At 34.3% G+C, this 17,470-nt stretch overlaps 1 protein-coding gene across 3 annotated transcripts in view; it reads left to right on the top strand.

Annotated features, from left to right (window-relative positions):
* The window catches only part of LOC137983826 (uncharacterized), a 27,933-nt gene extending 10,682 nt beyond the window's left edge, over positions 1-17,251 (top strand). For 2 of the 3 annotated variants that reach the window (XM_068831005.1, XM_068831004.1), the window contains one exon: positions 870-1,838. In XM_068831005.1, the coding sequence (XP_068687106.1) occupies positions 870-937 (68 nt within the window). In that variant the 3' untranslated portion in view covers positions 938-1,838. Of the gene's footprint in view, positions 1-869; positions 1,839-17,136 lie in introns of those variants that run through there. The other variant, XM_068831003.1, reaches the window with a different exon arrangement.
* Positions 17,252-17,470: the final 219 nt, after the last annotated feature.

Here is a 17,470-nt window from a genome sequence, read left to right as displayed (position 1 = left end):
GCACTGATGATTCCGCCAGTACCGGTTAAAATAGAAACAGTATTTCCTAACAGTTTGAATTTTTTGAAGCGTTTAACAGCATTTTTGTAAGCCCAACACTTTCTATGGTATGCCTTATAATAGCTCTTTAGTTCGTCGACCTGATCTTCTGAGAGTTTGTCTGAAATATGGTTCCAGCTAAATATTCTCTTTTTTCGATCTGCTATATATATGGTTTAGATTGTTAATCGTCTGCATAGACAATATAGTATACCACTGACTTGACCACAAAAAGGGGATCTTTTAATCAGTTTAGTTGTGTATTTTTCTGAAATAGCATAAGTGTAACCTCTACCGAGCTTATGGTGGACATAAAACCTCCCGGAAGCATCATGTAATACACTATGTGAATTTAATATATTAATCCAACCTAAGATCTTTTCAAGTAACCATGTTAGACAGCCATTACCTGATCCGAGAAGACCTATTTCACCATTATTGAGTTCAAGAATCTCATTTATAGATATATCTCTTTCAAGATGATAAAAATGCAGGTATCTATAAACAAGTGCTGATTTTAATATTTTATCGTTAATGTTTGGATGTTTTTCCTTTGTTTTTTCAAAATTGTATGTCACATATTCAAGCAATAAATTGATGTACATATGTACTTATGTTATATTATACATCAATTTCAATCAATAAACTCACCAAGGCATGTGTCACCAATGAGTTGTTGGTCTTTGATATGAAATTTATTCGATCTCCAGCATTGAGACTCAATGGCGCTTGAAATGTGATATGATTACAAAAAACATTGTTTGGCTTAGTTATTTGATAATCACTTTTCTCAATTCCATTAACGACTAAATTTACTTTAATTTCACCAGGAGGACTACCAGAAGAACTTGCCGTTAGAGAACCAGCAAATATTTTGCCTTTTGTTGGCAAACAGTAACCGTAATTGACAGAGTTTTCAGTCCCGTTACCAAAAGACCACTCCAATTGGTCTAAATTTAAAGCACCATTTTCTTCAGCCCATATTGTAATAACTGGTTTAGATAGTTCGCGAACCTGTGACTTGACTACTACATGATTGTCATTGACAGCTGGTTTGGCTACGATGTTTCTGTCAGTTTCTGCATGTCCATCATCATTTATTAGAAGTTGAGCTTCGTCTATGATATATTCGTCAGAGTGATAGTCAATAGTGTATTCGATTTTGTCACCATTGTCATCAAGAAGATAAGTACCATATGAATTTTCAACGTATAATGCCATGTATATAATAAAAACACATTAAATGATTGTTTTAAATTCAATCGAGAATCCGAATGATCTTGGATTTTGATTTACATCGCTAAAACTCAGTTGTAAAATATATTGATTAAATGATCTGTTGATATTGACAGAAATCATTCTTGATCTCGAAAAATCCAAGGGATAATTGGCTGATAGTTGTCCTGTTGGCGTGAATGTTATTTTATGATTGCTGGATCTTGGTCGTCTTTTGTCAGCAACCAATGTTATTTTTGTGATATACATGCTCGGATATGCATGTGAAACACCAGAAATCGCAGTTAATAAGCATTGATTAGTTGTACCGGCTGCTCTTGTACTCATTCCTACGATAATGGAATTATATGAGAAGTTTTTGATGTACAATCTGCTTATAGCATCTGTGTCTTGTGTTGCAGTAGCTAAACCTGTTATTTTGTTGTCATTCATATCGATTGGTACATGTAGTTGAAATTTATTGTTAGCAACTTCAAAAGCTTTTTCATAATCATATATGGTAAAATCGAGATTGTTTTTTGCTTCATCTTTGATTCCATAAATCAGAACATGTAAAGGTAATAGACTAGGACTAAGGTTGTCAAGACTACTCTGAACATTAACATATAACCTTCTTTGAATTGATGGAGATATGCCGTCTGGAGAAAGATTCAATATACTTCGATAATATTTATAATCGGTATTGATTTTTATTGTGTATGATTTATCAATATTCATATTCAGTTTTTCAAATGTTATATTAAAAGAATCAAATTCTGAATCATGTCTACCATCTTTTTCGAAATACACTTCAATACAAACAGTGTAATCATCACTCATATTGTCACGTATCAACTTAAACAAATTGAAATCAAACCTTCCTTTGAACAGACTAGAACTATCATTTGTTTTTTGAACCTTCAAAGAGAATGCTTTTTTGTTGGTTTTATGAGGTGAGTCATTATAGGTGATTAAATTAACGTCCTGTATTCCATAATCTTCAGTGAATTCTCCATCATCCATAGCATAGGCTAGTACATTTTTGCGGTTTTGATGTGTACTAATAAGACTTTCAGCTATTTTTTGGTCTGTATATTGATTATTTTGGGTACTTATAGTCGAAAAAGCATCATTTACTTGCTTCAAAGTTATGGCATCTTGATTATGTGTGGCTCTTCCGAGATTTGTTATTCGTTGATTGTTCATATTTAGATTTCCCGTCATTGTATTACTGCCGTTTATTAAAACGACTTGATTTGTATTCGGTTTTTTATTAAGTTCATCTTTTACAAATTTACGACTAACGACTGCATTATCTCGATTCTCATCTCTAATACCGAGAATGGTGTAACTATTCATCTCAATATCTCCCTGCATGATTGCTCCCGTGAGAGGTAAATATTCAGCTGTTTTGCTGATCAATTGACTGTAATTGACAGCATCTTGAGAACTTGTGCCTGTTTTGACATGTGTTATTTTATTGTCTCCAAAATCAAAATCGCCAGTGACTGAAATACTACCATCCCTTTTTAAGCAATCAGACATGTCTCCGGTATGTAACTCAAGGTATTGCTTATTAACAGCGTCAGTGTTTCCTGTTGGGTTGGCTACATTGATGACTCTTTTGTTATTCATATTTATTTCAGAGCCGTCTTTTTGAAGGTATCTGATTTCGGTTGTTAATCCATTGATGAGTTGATCATTATTGGTGTAAGATCCCACGTTGTAAAGTCTCAATCCGCTGAGATTGATATCACCTTGATCTTTTCTGATATATCTACTGTTGGCGGTTATTCCATTCATGAGTTGGTCGTCATTAGTGTAACTTCCAACATTGAAAGTTTTACTGCCTTTGCAATTAAGATCTCCAGCGGCGTTGACTTCCATGTAATTGTCTGTGTAGAATTTGTATGGAATAGCGTCATTTTGATTTAGTGTTGGATTTGCGACATTTGTTATTTTGTGATTTCCAAAGTCAAAATCGCCAGTAACAGAAACTGAACCGTCTCTTTTCAAATAATTGTTCAAATCTGATTTTCCCGCTTTTTGAGTCATAAAGTTGTCAACGTAAAATTTATTGGTAGCGTCTGAATGTAATATCGGATCTTTTACTCCTAAGATTCTTTGATTTTTCATGTCAATCGGATTTCGGGCTTCTATCTTTCCATCATTTCTATTTAAATAAAAATAAAAGATATGCATATGTAAACTACTGACAGCGTCACTATGGCCATGTCTAGCAGGAGCAATATTTTCGACACGTCGATTATCCATATTAAGGGCTCCAGTCATTGCATTGCTTCCGTCCAATTTTAATGTCTTAGAAACTTTCGAATCGACATAACTCTTTGTACTACCGTCGTCATTCGTTTGCGGTAAAGCCAAATTTCTCAGTTTTTTATTCTGCATATCGTAATCACCGTCATCTGTTAGTTTAAAACCAACACCAGGCAATCCTTTTACTATTTCAATAACTTTTTCATGTGAAAATGTGTCTTCAGGTAATTTACCATTTGAGTAACTCATATATAATTGAGTTACACAATTCATTTATATTGTTTCATCAAAATTCTTCTTTACTTGTTTCTTAGGTTTGTCAATATATATAAAACTAAAAGGGTCTCTAGTTGCTTTTTCGTATAATTGTTTTGACACATTGTTTTCACGACATATGAGACTTTTTTCATTAGTACTCGGAAAATCATAAATGGCAAAATGTGAGCAGTTTAATCTAATATCTTTTGGTGTCTTATAGTAGCTTTGACTCAAATATATGACACAGCAGTTTTTATGTCTCCCCTGTATACAATAGTCAACTAAGGGGCCTTGGTTTCTATCACATACAAAATCGTCGAATATCACAATTTTTTGATTGCCACCATTGAGATCCTTAACAGGAATTATTTTATCATTGCTTGCTTCAATAATATCATAACCAGCTTCTTCACTCCATGGTTCGAACTCTTTCATGAGATTCCGATGCTTTGACTGCTCCAAGTTTTTCGCATAAAGGTATATTTTATCAAAGTACAACAATTCGTAAATCATATGAATCAGTGTATTGGTTTTTCCCGAAACAGAAGGTCCGCAAATTAGCATGCGGAAGCATTCTTTAGGCATGGATTTATGCTTTCGTTTGAATTTTGTGACATGATCATCTTTGGTGTCATAATTTAGTATTTTCATTTATATTATATGGGTATATTGTTTCAATAACATGGTGTATAACACGGTGTATAACACGGTGTTGAATGCTGTTTTTTATATATGAATTTCCATTTTTATGTAATGTAACAATATAACAATAAATGAGTTTACTTAAGTGGAAAGAACTCGCAAAGAGTAAATCTGAATTAGGGGATAAGATCAATTATGTCCGTAATGCAATTAAAAAGCATGATATTGATCAGCAGACCAGTCAACAGGGATTTTCAAAAGTATTTAAACCAATTACAAGTAAATTAGATGATGTTATCGATAGTAATCACGTTTTAAGGTTGCTAAGGAAAAAACGACCACTGAAGAAAGGAGAAGTTCCTGATTACGGCGTCGATATAGAGGATGAAGTTGAGGACATGGGTTTAGATGGTCTATTTGAACAACCTGTTTTACCACAGCAAGAAAAACAACTGGTGCCAAAACCGCCAACATATGAAGAATCTTTAAAAGATATTCTTGAAGGAAAAAACAGAGATTTATGTTGATCCTAAGTACTTTCCTGAAGAACCAGAATTACCACCAGAATACGATGACGACGAAGATATCGATTATGCATTAGATGATGAAGACATGGACAATGAGACATTAGATGAACTTGGTCTTGAAAATTATGATTCTGTTGAAAAGGTAATGCAACAACAAGAAATGACTGAACGAAGAAACAAAAAATATCTAAAAAAGATTGTCAATGATGCTAAATTCAAAAGAAATCAATTAAAAGGTTATAAGTCTTCTGTAAGTAAACAATTCAACAGTGGTTTAATTTCTGAAGCTATAAAACAACAGGAATACAAAAGAATAGACAACGCAAGAGCTACTTTAAACGCATACATAGATCATTATGAAAATAAAATGAAAACAATGAAAGGTTCTGGTATGAAAAAACAAAAAGGTGGTAATGTGATATTTTTCAATAAACCGAAAGAACTCATAAAAAAATTGGATTTGATCATTGGTGAGATATTGGCAGGTAATACAAGCATTGACATGCGAAATATGGGTGTTTCTATATTGGACACATTATTAAAAATGTCGTCAATTAACAAATCACAATATGGTAAATTATACAAACAATATTTCAAAATTTAATGTAGCTTTATTATATAATGGAACGAGAGATAGTTTTATCATCTTATAGTGTGAAAAATCAAGGGAACAACAAACCAGAAAATTTTACAACAAATTTCACCAGACCTATAACTCTAGACAATAATAAGCAATATGTTATTGGTCTTAACAGAGTCATCAACATGTCATTCACTTGGTTCAATATCAATGCTGGATACAAAAATCAATTGATCAAATACAGCTCTGACAATGGTACAACTTTTAAGGACATTACCTTTCCAGCTGGGGTATGGAATTATACGGACTTTAATACACATATTAAAAATGTAACGAAAACTGGTGTTACGTATGCGATCAATCTTGTATTTGATGACACAACATTTAGAGTCACGGTTACATTAGCTGCAAATTACCAACTTGATTTAAGAGCAAGTAATTTTAATGACCTAATAGGTTTTGACAAAAAGATATTGGTAAGTGGAACGCATATTGGATCAAGAGTGCCAAATCTCAGTCAACACACAGACATACTCAATATTCATTGCGATTTAATTAACGAATCGCTTGTAGACGGTGAAGAAACAGACATCATTTATTCATTCTCAACCAGTGTACTGAAACCAAGTTACTCCTTCACCGATGCACCGCGGGGAGTCACATTTAACCCAATCAATAAAATCACGATTTCATCGATCAGAATATGGATAACCGATGGAAAAAGAAGATTAGTGGATCTAAATGGAGCAGATACGTCTTTTTCACTAATTCTAAAAAGTATCTAATATAACAGTATAATGAAACCGCATGAATTTAAGAGGTTTTACCATCCAAAACTTGGTAAATTTGTATTTCAACACAAAGGGTCTGGAATTATCGTTGATAATATTTTTAAACCGTTAAAGAGTGTGGCATCATCTGTTTTCAAGAAATTTGCTAAGCCAATGGCAAAGAAGGCATTAGAATCAGGGGTTTCCCATGCAGGTGATAAAATTGGTAAAAAAGTTGCTGAAAAATCTGGTGATTTAATTATGAAGAGATTAGCAAATTTGAGAAAAGGAGCTACAACACAAAAGGCAATTGTTCCATCCTCACCCATTAAACAGCAAGATGAAAGCACTGATATGATCCTCAATAGATTGATATCAGGATCTGGAAGAAGGCGCAGAGTCTTCAAATAAATAACATGACAGCAAAATTATATAATATAATATTATAAATGGCTTTTAGAGCAAATGAATTTTTACAAAGAAATGAGTTGGTGCGTTTTCAACTTGATGATGTAATTAGAGCCCCAGCCAATGGTCAACACCAGCAGAAAAATGGATATACATTCACAATCAATGATCGATCGAGTTTCTAAGATTGGTACAATGCTTATTTTGAGGTTCAGTTCCAGGTGCAAAAATTGGCTGATGGAGCTGGATATGCGGCTGCCGACAGAATATCGGTTATCAATGGATCTCATTCATTGATTTCTCATCTCATGATAAAATCAGCCGGCAAAATTGTATATGACACAGACAATTTACACAAGGTCGTTTTTGTTAAAAACCTACTGGAATATAGTGACGATTTTAGTCGCTCATTAGCAAAGAACAGTCTTTGGTACTTGGACACAAGTTATGAGATAACCAATGCCAATCAAAATACAGGCTTTGAGGCTAGAAGATTGCTTACTCAAGCTGCCAATAATGATGGAACGGGAGGAGCAAAAAATGTCAATAGAATAATACCTCTCAATCGTTACAGTTTTTTCGAAGGGTTGGAGAGTAAGATGTTGGTACCGATGCAGCTTGAATTTACTTTGAGGTTAACGGATGATGCAGAAATGATTCAAAAACTCAACGCAGCTGATGATGGAAGGGTCGTCATTAATAGATTTCTGCTATGGGTACCAAGATTGAAGCCAAAAGACAGTCTGTATTCCAAGTTTGTCGATTCTTTCATGAAACAAGACAAATGGACGTATCTCAGAGAAATGTATCAAATGTCAAGCCCTAGAAATGATAGTGCAGACTTTCAGATTTCTGCTAGTATTGAGAATGTCAAATCAGTTTTCGTATACCTACAACGAGCCAAAACGAGGAATGAAGAGGCGAATCCATATGAATTTGACACTTTTAACATAAATGCCGATCGCGGAAATGGCAGTTATTTGAGAACATGCAGATTAGAATATGGAAATGGTGTCTTTTATCCCGTAACTGCATATGATTCTGAAAGCAAAGTCAGAATCTTCAACGATTTGATGTCTTATGCGATGAGAAAAAATGATTACAACACTGGCACACAACTCAACCTAGCGAATTACAATTCTCTTTATCCTCTGATATTTTTCGACTTGTCATGTAAGGCGGAGCAAGTAACAAGAGATCCCAAACAGTTGATGTTTAGGTATACACTCAATGCTGCTAGTGCTGGCAATAGTCCTTTCAGTGTACATGCAATAGTTTTTTTTATGAAAAAGAAGTTGTGATCGACAAAGTCGGAAACGAATTGGTTATAGTGTGATTTTACAACCCCTGTTTGTAACTGGAATTATATAACATATATTATATGACTGAACTTCATGAAATCAACGTAAGACTTTCAGATAATCAAAAAAAGAATCTGAGTAATGCTTTCCATAAAAGGGAAACGATCGTTCTAAGACTGGCAAATGATTCTCTTAATGGGAATGACACTCTTTATGTTCCAGCAACAGTGAAAAAAAGATTGCAAAAAAATCGTGCATCACACAAAGGAATGGACATCAAGTTAGCCAAAACAAATATCAGGAAACGAGTAGGCGGAAGTCTTTTGAGTACCGTATTGTCACTTGGTATGAGAGCTCTTCCAGCTATTGGTAAAACCCTTGGGTTGAGTGCTCTTGGTGGTTTAGCAGAAGCCGGTGCTAAAAAATTGATTGGATCCGGTCAAAAAGGCGGTGCTTTACCATTACCCATGATGATACCTTTTGAGGCAATCAACAAAATAATGCCATATCTGAACATGTTCACTACAAAACAGCAAAGAGACATCATCAATGCAGCTCAAACAGGTTCTGGTGTGCATATAAGACCGACCAAAACACAATCAGGTGGATTTTTAGGCACTTTGCTAGCTAGCATTGGAATTCCTTTGGCTTTGGATCTTGTGAAAAAGATGACTGGAAAAGGAGCACCTAGAATTGGATCACCTGGAATCTGGTTACATGGTCAAGGAGCACCTAGAATTGGAGCCCCCCCTCCATTTTATAGTTATCCACCATATGTGACTGGTAATGGTAAAAAAAAAAAACATCCTCAACCAAAAAAAAGGCGGGAAAAGGGTTAATATTGGGGAAAAACAGTCCATTCAATTCAATCCCAATCATAGGAGACATATTGTGAAACCAAAATTTCACAAAAACATACCTATATCCAACCACGATGTAATGAAATGGTGCAAATATTTGAACATACCGATCAATGATGTACTGTCGAGAGATGAAAATGTTTCACATAACCATAAACAGGCGTTATTCATCTACAATCTTGAACCAGCTTATATGTCAGGATCTCACTGGGTAGCCACTTATGTTAAGGATAATGTGATAAATTATTTCGATAGTTTTGGTATGCCCCCATTTCAAGAGATTGTAAATCATGCCAAAAAGAAAAATCTGACTTTGTTACATCAAAACAATCAGATACAAAACATACAAACAACAACTTGTGGGTATTTCTGTTTATACTTTCTGAATGAAGTGAATAAGGGTAATTCGTATTATGATTTATTAAAAGTATTCAACATAAATGATACAATGAAAAATGAGAGATTTATTGAATATTATTTTAGAAATATCTAACTTATATATATTATGAAATCATATTGTGTAAAACAGAAAAAGGTGACCGAATGTGTTGAACCTTCAGGTTACAAAACAGCCAAAAATGGTAGACTAATGTTCTTTTGCACTTGTGCTGAATGTGGTATTACAAAGACCAAATTTGTTAAAAAACAGGGAAACTAAACAGCCCGTTGGGAGCGGGCTTATTCAGTGATATTGCTAATACTGGAACAGAATTATTTTTAACTAAAGGAGTACCTTATCTTGACAAAAAAGCCGTTGAAATGGGTAGATATTATGGTTCCGAATTAATGAGAGACCCAAAATTGCACAAAAAAGCAATTGATTATGGTTTGAGAAAAATGAATCCTCTCATACATAAAGTTGGATCTGAAGCTCTCGATCAATTGTCGACGAAGATAAGACCGAATAAAAAATACACAACAAACAGAAAAGATCTTGATGGTGGTGCTCTTGATATTCACAAAGCTATTGGTAAATTTCCAAAACCAAAAAGCGGATGGACACTACATGGGCATCATTACACAGGACCTTATAATGATTTGGAAAATCAACTGAAGTATGACCCAAAAACTGGTCAAATATTGGAAATATATGATATGCCCACTGGAAAAACTGATGCAATAGCAATGCAACACGATGTTGATTATTCCGTCTGCAAGGATGACAGGAAATGTAAAAACAAAGCAGATAGGAAAATGGTTCAAGCTTTAGACAACGTACCGTATAATGAAAGACAATGGGGGCATTGGTTGGCAAGAAATGTTATCAATACAAAGCAGAAACTAGGTCTAGGAGTTTCAAAAAACGGAAAAAGCCGTCGGGTAACTGGCAAGAAAAATTAGCGAATGAATTACATGCATCCATAAGACGCAACTTTACTCGGCGGCGTGTAATCGTAAATCATATCGATGAAATATGGGCAAGTGATCTAGTTGAAATGCAACAGTTTAGCAAATGGAATAAAGGTTATCGGTATCTTTTTATGGTTATTGATGTTTTCAGCAAATACGGTTGGATTGTACCATTAAAGGATAAAAAAGGCGAATCTGTCACTGAAGCATTTAAAACAATATTCAAGGAAGGTAGAAAACCACAGTATTTATGGGTTGATAAGGGTAAAGAGTTCTATAACAAACACTTGAAAGACTTATTAGAGAAAAATGGAATACATATGTACTCCACTGAAAATGAGGAGAAATCCTCAGTGGTCGAAAGGTGGAATAGAACAATTAAATCCAAAATGTGGAAACAGTTCACTGTTCAAGGTAATACAATGTATCTCGATATGCTACCCAAACTAGTGAAACAGTATAATAATACAAAACATTCAAGCATAAAGATGACACCTGCAGAAGCATCTAATGAGAGGAATGAAGGTATAGTTTACTTCAATCTATATGGTGATACAGAAACATTAAAACAAAAACCAAAATTTAAGGTTGGTGACAAGGTTCGAATATCCAAGTATAAACGGAATGTGTTCGATAAAGGATATACACCAAATTGGACAGAAGAAGTGTTTACAGTTGATAAGATCCAATACACTAATCCAATAACATACAAACTAAAAGATCTCAGAGGTGAAGAGATACAAGGCAGTTTTTATGAACCTGAATTATTGAAAGCTAAACAGGATATTTTTCGTATTGATAAAGTAATTCGGAGGGACTATAAGAAGAAACAAGCTTTGGTAAAATGGAAGGGATACAGTGATGAATTCAACAGTTGGATACCATTGAAAGACATTGAAAACATATGAATTGTGGTTAAACAAACGCGTATAAATCCTTATAAAAAAAATAAAAATATATACTTATATTATATGGACAAGTTTGAAAATGAAGAAAAGTTTGGGTTTTATTATGAGAGCTCTCAAGATTCACATTCATCAGATTCCGATTGGTCATGTTCGGAAGAAAGTCAAGAAACAGATTCTAGTTGGCAGAGTTCGCAAGAATCTGTTTCGTCACAAGACAGTGAAGAATCTGTGTAATGTATAAATATATGACCTTCAAAGGTGTCGAGATTGTAAAATCATTAGACCTAAGACGTTTAGCGACAGAAGAAATTTGCGACATAATAAGCTAGAATGCTAAACGCGTTCATGAAATTCGTACAAGAGACTTACCATATTTGAAACGTCTTTTGGACTGCAAAATTTTGGACGATAAAATTCAAGAAAGATGGGTAATCAAGCAGGCATTCAATCAAATAAATGCGGATATGTCATGGTTGATGAATGAGTTCAAAATATACGAACGTATTTTAAATCCCAAGAAGATGGCCAGGAAATAATACATAAATAAAAAATATATAGTCATGTTATATGAAGAAATTGACAGAAAGACAAAAATTTTTGTTGGTAAAATTACATCGCTTCCTGACTGACTTAGAAAAATCAGGTTTGTTTAAACTTATCAAACCACATCATAAAATAACTATTATGAGAGGAATCGATGATATCAAAAATTGGAAAAAGGACGATCCATGGGCACTTCTTGTAGAAATCAGCAAACAAACCATAATATTCTTTCCTGGTGTAACTGACGACGAAAAAGGCAAAAAATGTCTGTTGGATGAAACCAGCGAACAAACCAAAATATTCTTTCCTGACTACGAAAACATTTAAATAAAAAATATATAGTAATATAATATGGAAGATCGAAGACCAGTTGGCCGTCCAAGATTCTACACTGCAGAAGAAAGAAGACGAAACAAAAACGATTACATGTTGCACAAAGAATGGTATTGCAAAATATGCGACAATAATCACAATTACACTCTTGCGGGAAAACATAATCATCTCAAAACAAAGAAACATTTCAAAAACTCGTTCACATATAATACGGGTTATATTTATGACAAACATGAAAACAGCAGCAATTAATTTATTCATAATCACTTCTCTTTTGACAGTTAAATACATACACTAGTATGTGTTGAACTATAAACGCACCATATTTTCACTTAAAGAATTATTTCCTATACATATATTATAATGGCAAATAATATGATAAATATTATGAACCGAAGTTCACTTCAAAATCTAAGCAAACAAGAATTAATAAATATTATAAAAAAATTAATTACCAACGACGGTACAACACCTGGTCGCCGCAGACCAATACCGACTCCTCGTCGTACTGTAAGGCAAATGATTCAGGATTACGAACAAAAGGTCGTACCAGTACCGGCACCAAGAACCAGAAAACCTGTGGCCGCGCCACGAGTACCCGCACGGGTTCTAAAAAGTCACAAACCACCAGTGCCAGCACCAAGGACTATAATACAAGAAACGAACAAAGCTTTAAAAGGGTTCACAAAGTCTTATGAAATCAACATTAAAAACAGCAAAGATCCACTTATGCAACTGCAAAATACAAGAAAGGCTGTTGCCATCCATATTAAAAAAATATTAAAATCAATGAAAGGTCTAAAGTTTGTTGAAACACTGAGGGTCACATTTGAAAAACAACTAGGGCGAGAAGAAAAAATTATGAAAACAGCGTATTTCAACAGTGAACCCCAAACAATAACAAATGACACACAAATTGAACTAGCTTTATCTTTGTCAAAACAAGTCATACTAAACAAGATTGCAGTTTGGATTTCAGAGGGATCTGGTTGGACTATTCAATCTGTTGAAAATCATTATATCAATGTGGTAAAATACGAGCCAATGAAAGGATCTTCTTACATCAAATTACCAAATGAACTCAAACACAGTGCAAAAGGATTGATCAACATTAAAAATAAGGATAATGAATGCTTCAGGTGGTGCCACATCAGACATCTTAATCCTCAAGACAAATACCCACAGAGAATCAAAAAATCAGATAACGCATTCATTGAAAATTTGAATTATCCAGGAATTGAATTTCCAGTGACTACCAAACAGTACAACAAAATAGAAAAGCAGAATGAAATTAACATCAATGTATTTGGTTATGAATAAAAACAAAAATATCCCATTTATGTATCAAAAGAAAAGTATGAAGATTGTATGAATCTGCTTCTTATAACAGAAAATGAAAACAAGCACTATGTATTAATCAAAGATTTCAACAAATACATGTATGATATAACAAAGCACAAAGAGAGAAAACATTTTTGCATGTATTGTCTTCAGCATTTCACTTCTGAAAGAGTGTTGAATAATCATAAAGAAAACTGTATCCAATTAAATGGAGCACAAGCAATTAAAATGCCAACAAAAGATGACAACATACTAAAGTTCAATAATACCCACAAACAAATACCAGTTCCATTTGTAATATATGCAGATTTTGAAGCCATAACTGAAAAAATACATGGATGCCAACCCAATGATGATAAATCATACACAGAGGCTTATCAGAGACACACAGACTGTGGTTATGGATATAAGGTTGTGTGTTGTTATGATGATAAATACACAAAACCAGTACAAATTTTTAGAGGTGAAAAAGCTGTTTACAAATTCATGGAAGCCATGCTGGATGAAGTCAAATACTGCAAGAAGATTATGAAAAAACATTTCAATAAACCATTGAGAATGACTGAAGATGATGAAAAAGAATTTCAAAAAGCTAATGAATGTCATATCTGCAACAAAAAATACAATGAAAATGATGTGAGAGTCAGAGACCATTGCCATATCACAGGTAAATACAGAGGATCAGCTCACCAAGATTGCAATCTTAACTTTCGAATAACTGAGAAAATACCAGTCATGTTTCACAATCTTCGTGGGTATGACAGTCATTTTATAATGCAAGAAATTGGTGAGACAGTGAAAAAGCATACATACACGAATAAGAAAGGCGAAAAGTGCCAAATGAATATAAATGCAATTCCTAATAACATGGAGAAATACATGGCTTTCATGCTTGGCAATCATCTTACCTTCATTGATAGTTTCCAGTTTATGAGTTCCAGTCTAGTAAATCTTGTTAAGAACATTACTAAATGCGGTAAATGCGATACATGTAACCCTGGCAAGTGCATAAAACGACATATTAATGATAAAGGCAAGATAATACAGCATAAAACCAGCTTTCCGTGCGGTGAGTGCATAAATTGTAAAAATATAAATAAAGCCTGCATAACTCCAAACTATGACAATCTAAAATATACCTCTCAAACGTTCAAAAACGAAAAACTTGATTTGATGAGCAAAAAGGGAGTATACCCATATGACTTTATGGACAGTTTTGAAAAATTCAATGAAAAGCTGCCATCGAAAGAAGACTTCTACAGCATCTTGAATGATGAACATATAACTGACAAAGATTATCAACATGCTCAGACTGTATGGGATGCATTTTCTCTTGAAAATATGGGTGAATACCATGACTTATATCTCAAGTCTGACATCCTTCTATTAGCGGATGTATTTGAAAACTTCCGAAAGACCTGTCTGCAATACTACAAATTAGACCCATGTCATTATTTTACCAGTCCTGGGCTTTCCTGGGATGCTATGTTAAAGATGACTGACATTAAATTGGAGCTTATGACTGACATTGATATGTTTCAATTCATCGAAAAGGGCATGCGTGGTGGTACATCATACATAGCAAATCGATACGGCAAAGCTAATAATAGATACATGAAAACGTATGATGAGAAGGCGCCCTCAAAGTATATAATGTATCTAGATGCTAACAATCTGTATGGTTGGGCTATGTCACAATACCTACCAAATGGTGGTTTTAAATGGATGACAGAAAAACAGATTAATAAGATAGACCTAGCCAAGTAGAAAGAAGACAGCAATGAAGGTTTAGAATACCCCAAAGAACTACATGACCTTCATAATGATTATCCGCTAGCAGCCGAAAAGGTCAAAGTCGACAAAGATATGCTTTCTAATTATTGCCAAGAAATAGCTAATAAATTCAAAGTGTCAACTGGCTTAGTTCATAAACTGATACCCACATTATGCAACAAAGAAAAGTATGTCATTCATTACAGAAACCTGCAATTATACACTGATCTCGGTTTGAAAATAACCAAAATCCATCGAGTTCTAAAGTTCAATCAGTCACCATGGTTGAAAGAATACATTGATTTCAACACACAGAAGAGAACCAATGCCAAAAATGCTTTTGAGAAAGACTTCTTCAAGCTTATGAATAACAGTGTATTTGGGAAAACAATGGAAAATATCAGAAAGCGAGTAGATGTCAGATTAGTAACTGATGAAAACAAACTGTCAAAAATGGCTGCCAAACCAACATATGTTAGTAGCAAGATCTTTAATGAAAATCTAGTGGCAGTGCATAAAATCAAGGAAACACTAACCCTAAACAGGCCGGCATATGTGGGTATGTGTATCCTAGATCTTAGTAAGACACTAATGTATGATTTCCACTACAATTATATCAAACAAAAATACGGCAGCAAAGCGAAATTATTATTCACAGACACAGACAGCTTGACCTATGAAATTGAAACCAGTGATGTGTACCAAGACTTTTGGAATGATAAAGACAAATTCGACAACAGTGACTATCCAGAAGACAGTCCATATTTCAACAAAGAGAATAAAAAAGTTATAGGCAAATTCAAAGACGAAGTATCAGGAGTTCCAATTCGTGAATTCATCGGATTGAGATCAAAAATGTATTCATATATGAAAGACAATGACAAAGGCGGAAAGACAGCAAAGGGAATCAAGAAAAATATTATTAAGAAGAACATCACTCATGAAAATTATAAAAACGTACTGTTTAATAATAAACAAATGCATCACACCATGAAAACAATCAGAAGCAACTTACAACAACTTGGAAGCTATGAGCTTAATAAAGTGTCATTATCTTGCTTCGATGATAAGCGCTACATTCGCAGCAATGGTGTGACAAGTTATGCATACGGACATTATAAAATCTAAAAAGTTGGCTGCTGACGTCACGGCACTGCTGCGCCGGTCTACATACAATTACCGCAAGCACAGTCTATATGACGTCACGGCACAGCAGTGCCGGTCTACATCTTACAAGTAATACCAGCCTGAAGTAACACAATCATAGTCACGCATTTTAAATAACATATAGTTCCAAAATAAATTTTGCGTTGGATCCATTCTGCCTCGCCACGGCATAGATTCGCAGAAATATAAAACATACAGATTTCCAAGAATATGAGACCGAAAGTTGGAAGCCATTAAATGTAAAGTAGTATGGAGTTGGATTGGTATGATAGCATTTTTGCAAAAATGATCTCATACCTCCAACTCCTATACTACTTCGCCTTACAAAGTACGTTTCGAAAAGTTAATGTTATATTCCCACAGCAGATTCCCAAAAAAGCGGTCAAAGCTAAAAACAAGAACATTTGCGACCAATAAGACCTTTGATGTTGAGCGGCAGTTATGAACGGTCACACAAGAAAAAGATTTCGTTAGTAGCTCAAGTTGCTTCTACAGAACATACACTATCGTAAAACAATACGCCACACTCTAAGTGTGAGCATTCTCAAGGAACTTCACAAGGCGTAAGTGAAATTCTAACGACGCGAGTTTATTTTCTGGTCCGTCCCATCGATTAGACAACAACTTTTTGCCTTTTGCAACGAACACCCTGGTTCAAAAACTCAAAGCAAATGTACACAACACAATGGTCAGAGAAATGGAAAAAAAATGTGTTTTCACTCGATCATAAATATCCACGTGAACGATGTCGCGTCATGCCAGATTGTAAAATGACATCACCTATCAAAACGCTCGCTTTCATTGGTTCTTGAAGTCACATGATAAGCGACCTTTGTTCCCTTAGTGACTGGAAGTCGTTCAATGGCTTGGTTATCTTTACCATTCATGATCTTGTTGCTGTCAGATTATCCCACTGCTACCTTTCAACACGAAGAATGACCATGGTTGGTTATTTGTCCAGGGTGAGTATGGTAATGCTAATTTAAAGTGATATTTCAACATTGCAACAACTTTTGAAATTTCATTGTAAAATACAGTACATCTAGAAAATTAAACACAATGTATTAATTAATTATTATCTATCAAAAAAAGCAAGTCTTGTTTTTCTTTGCATGGATTTCAAAACTATGTCAGCTAAACATTAATTGACCTGTTTACCTATAGCAAATAAAAAATAA

The sequence above is a fragment of the Montipora foliosa genome, chromosome 13 (assembly GCF_036669935.1).
Source record: "Montipora foliosa isolate CH-2021 chromosome 13, ASM3666993v2, whole genome shotgun sequence".
NCBI classification, from domain to species: domain Eukaryota; kingdom Metazoa; phylum Cnidaria; class Anthozoa; order Scleractinia; family Acroporidae; genus Montipora; species Montipora foliosa.
The sequence above is the reverse complement of the archived record's forward strand: the minus strand, read 5'-3'. Positions and strand labels throughout refer to the sequence as shown.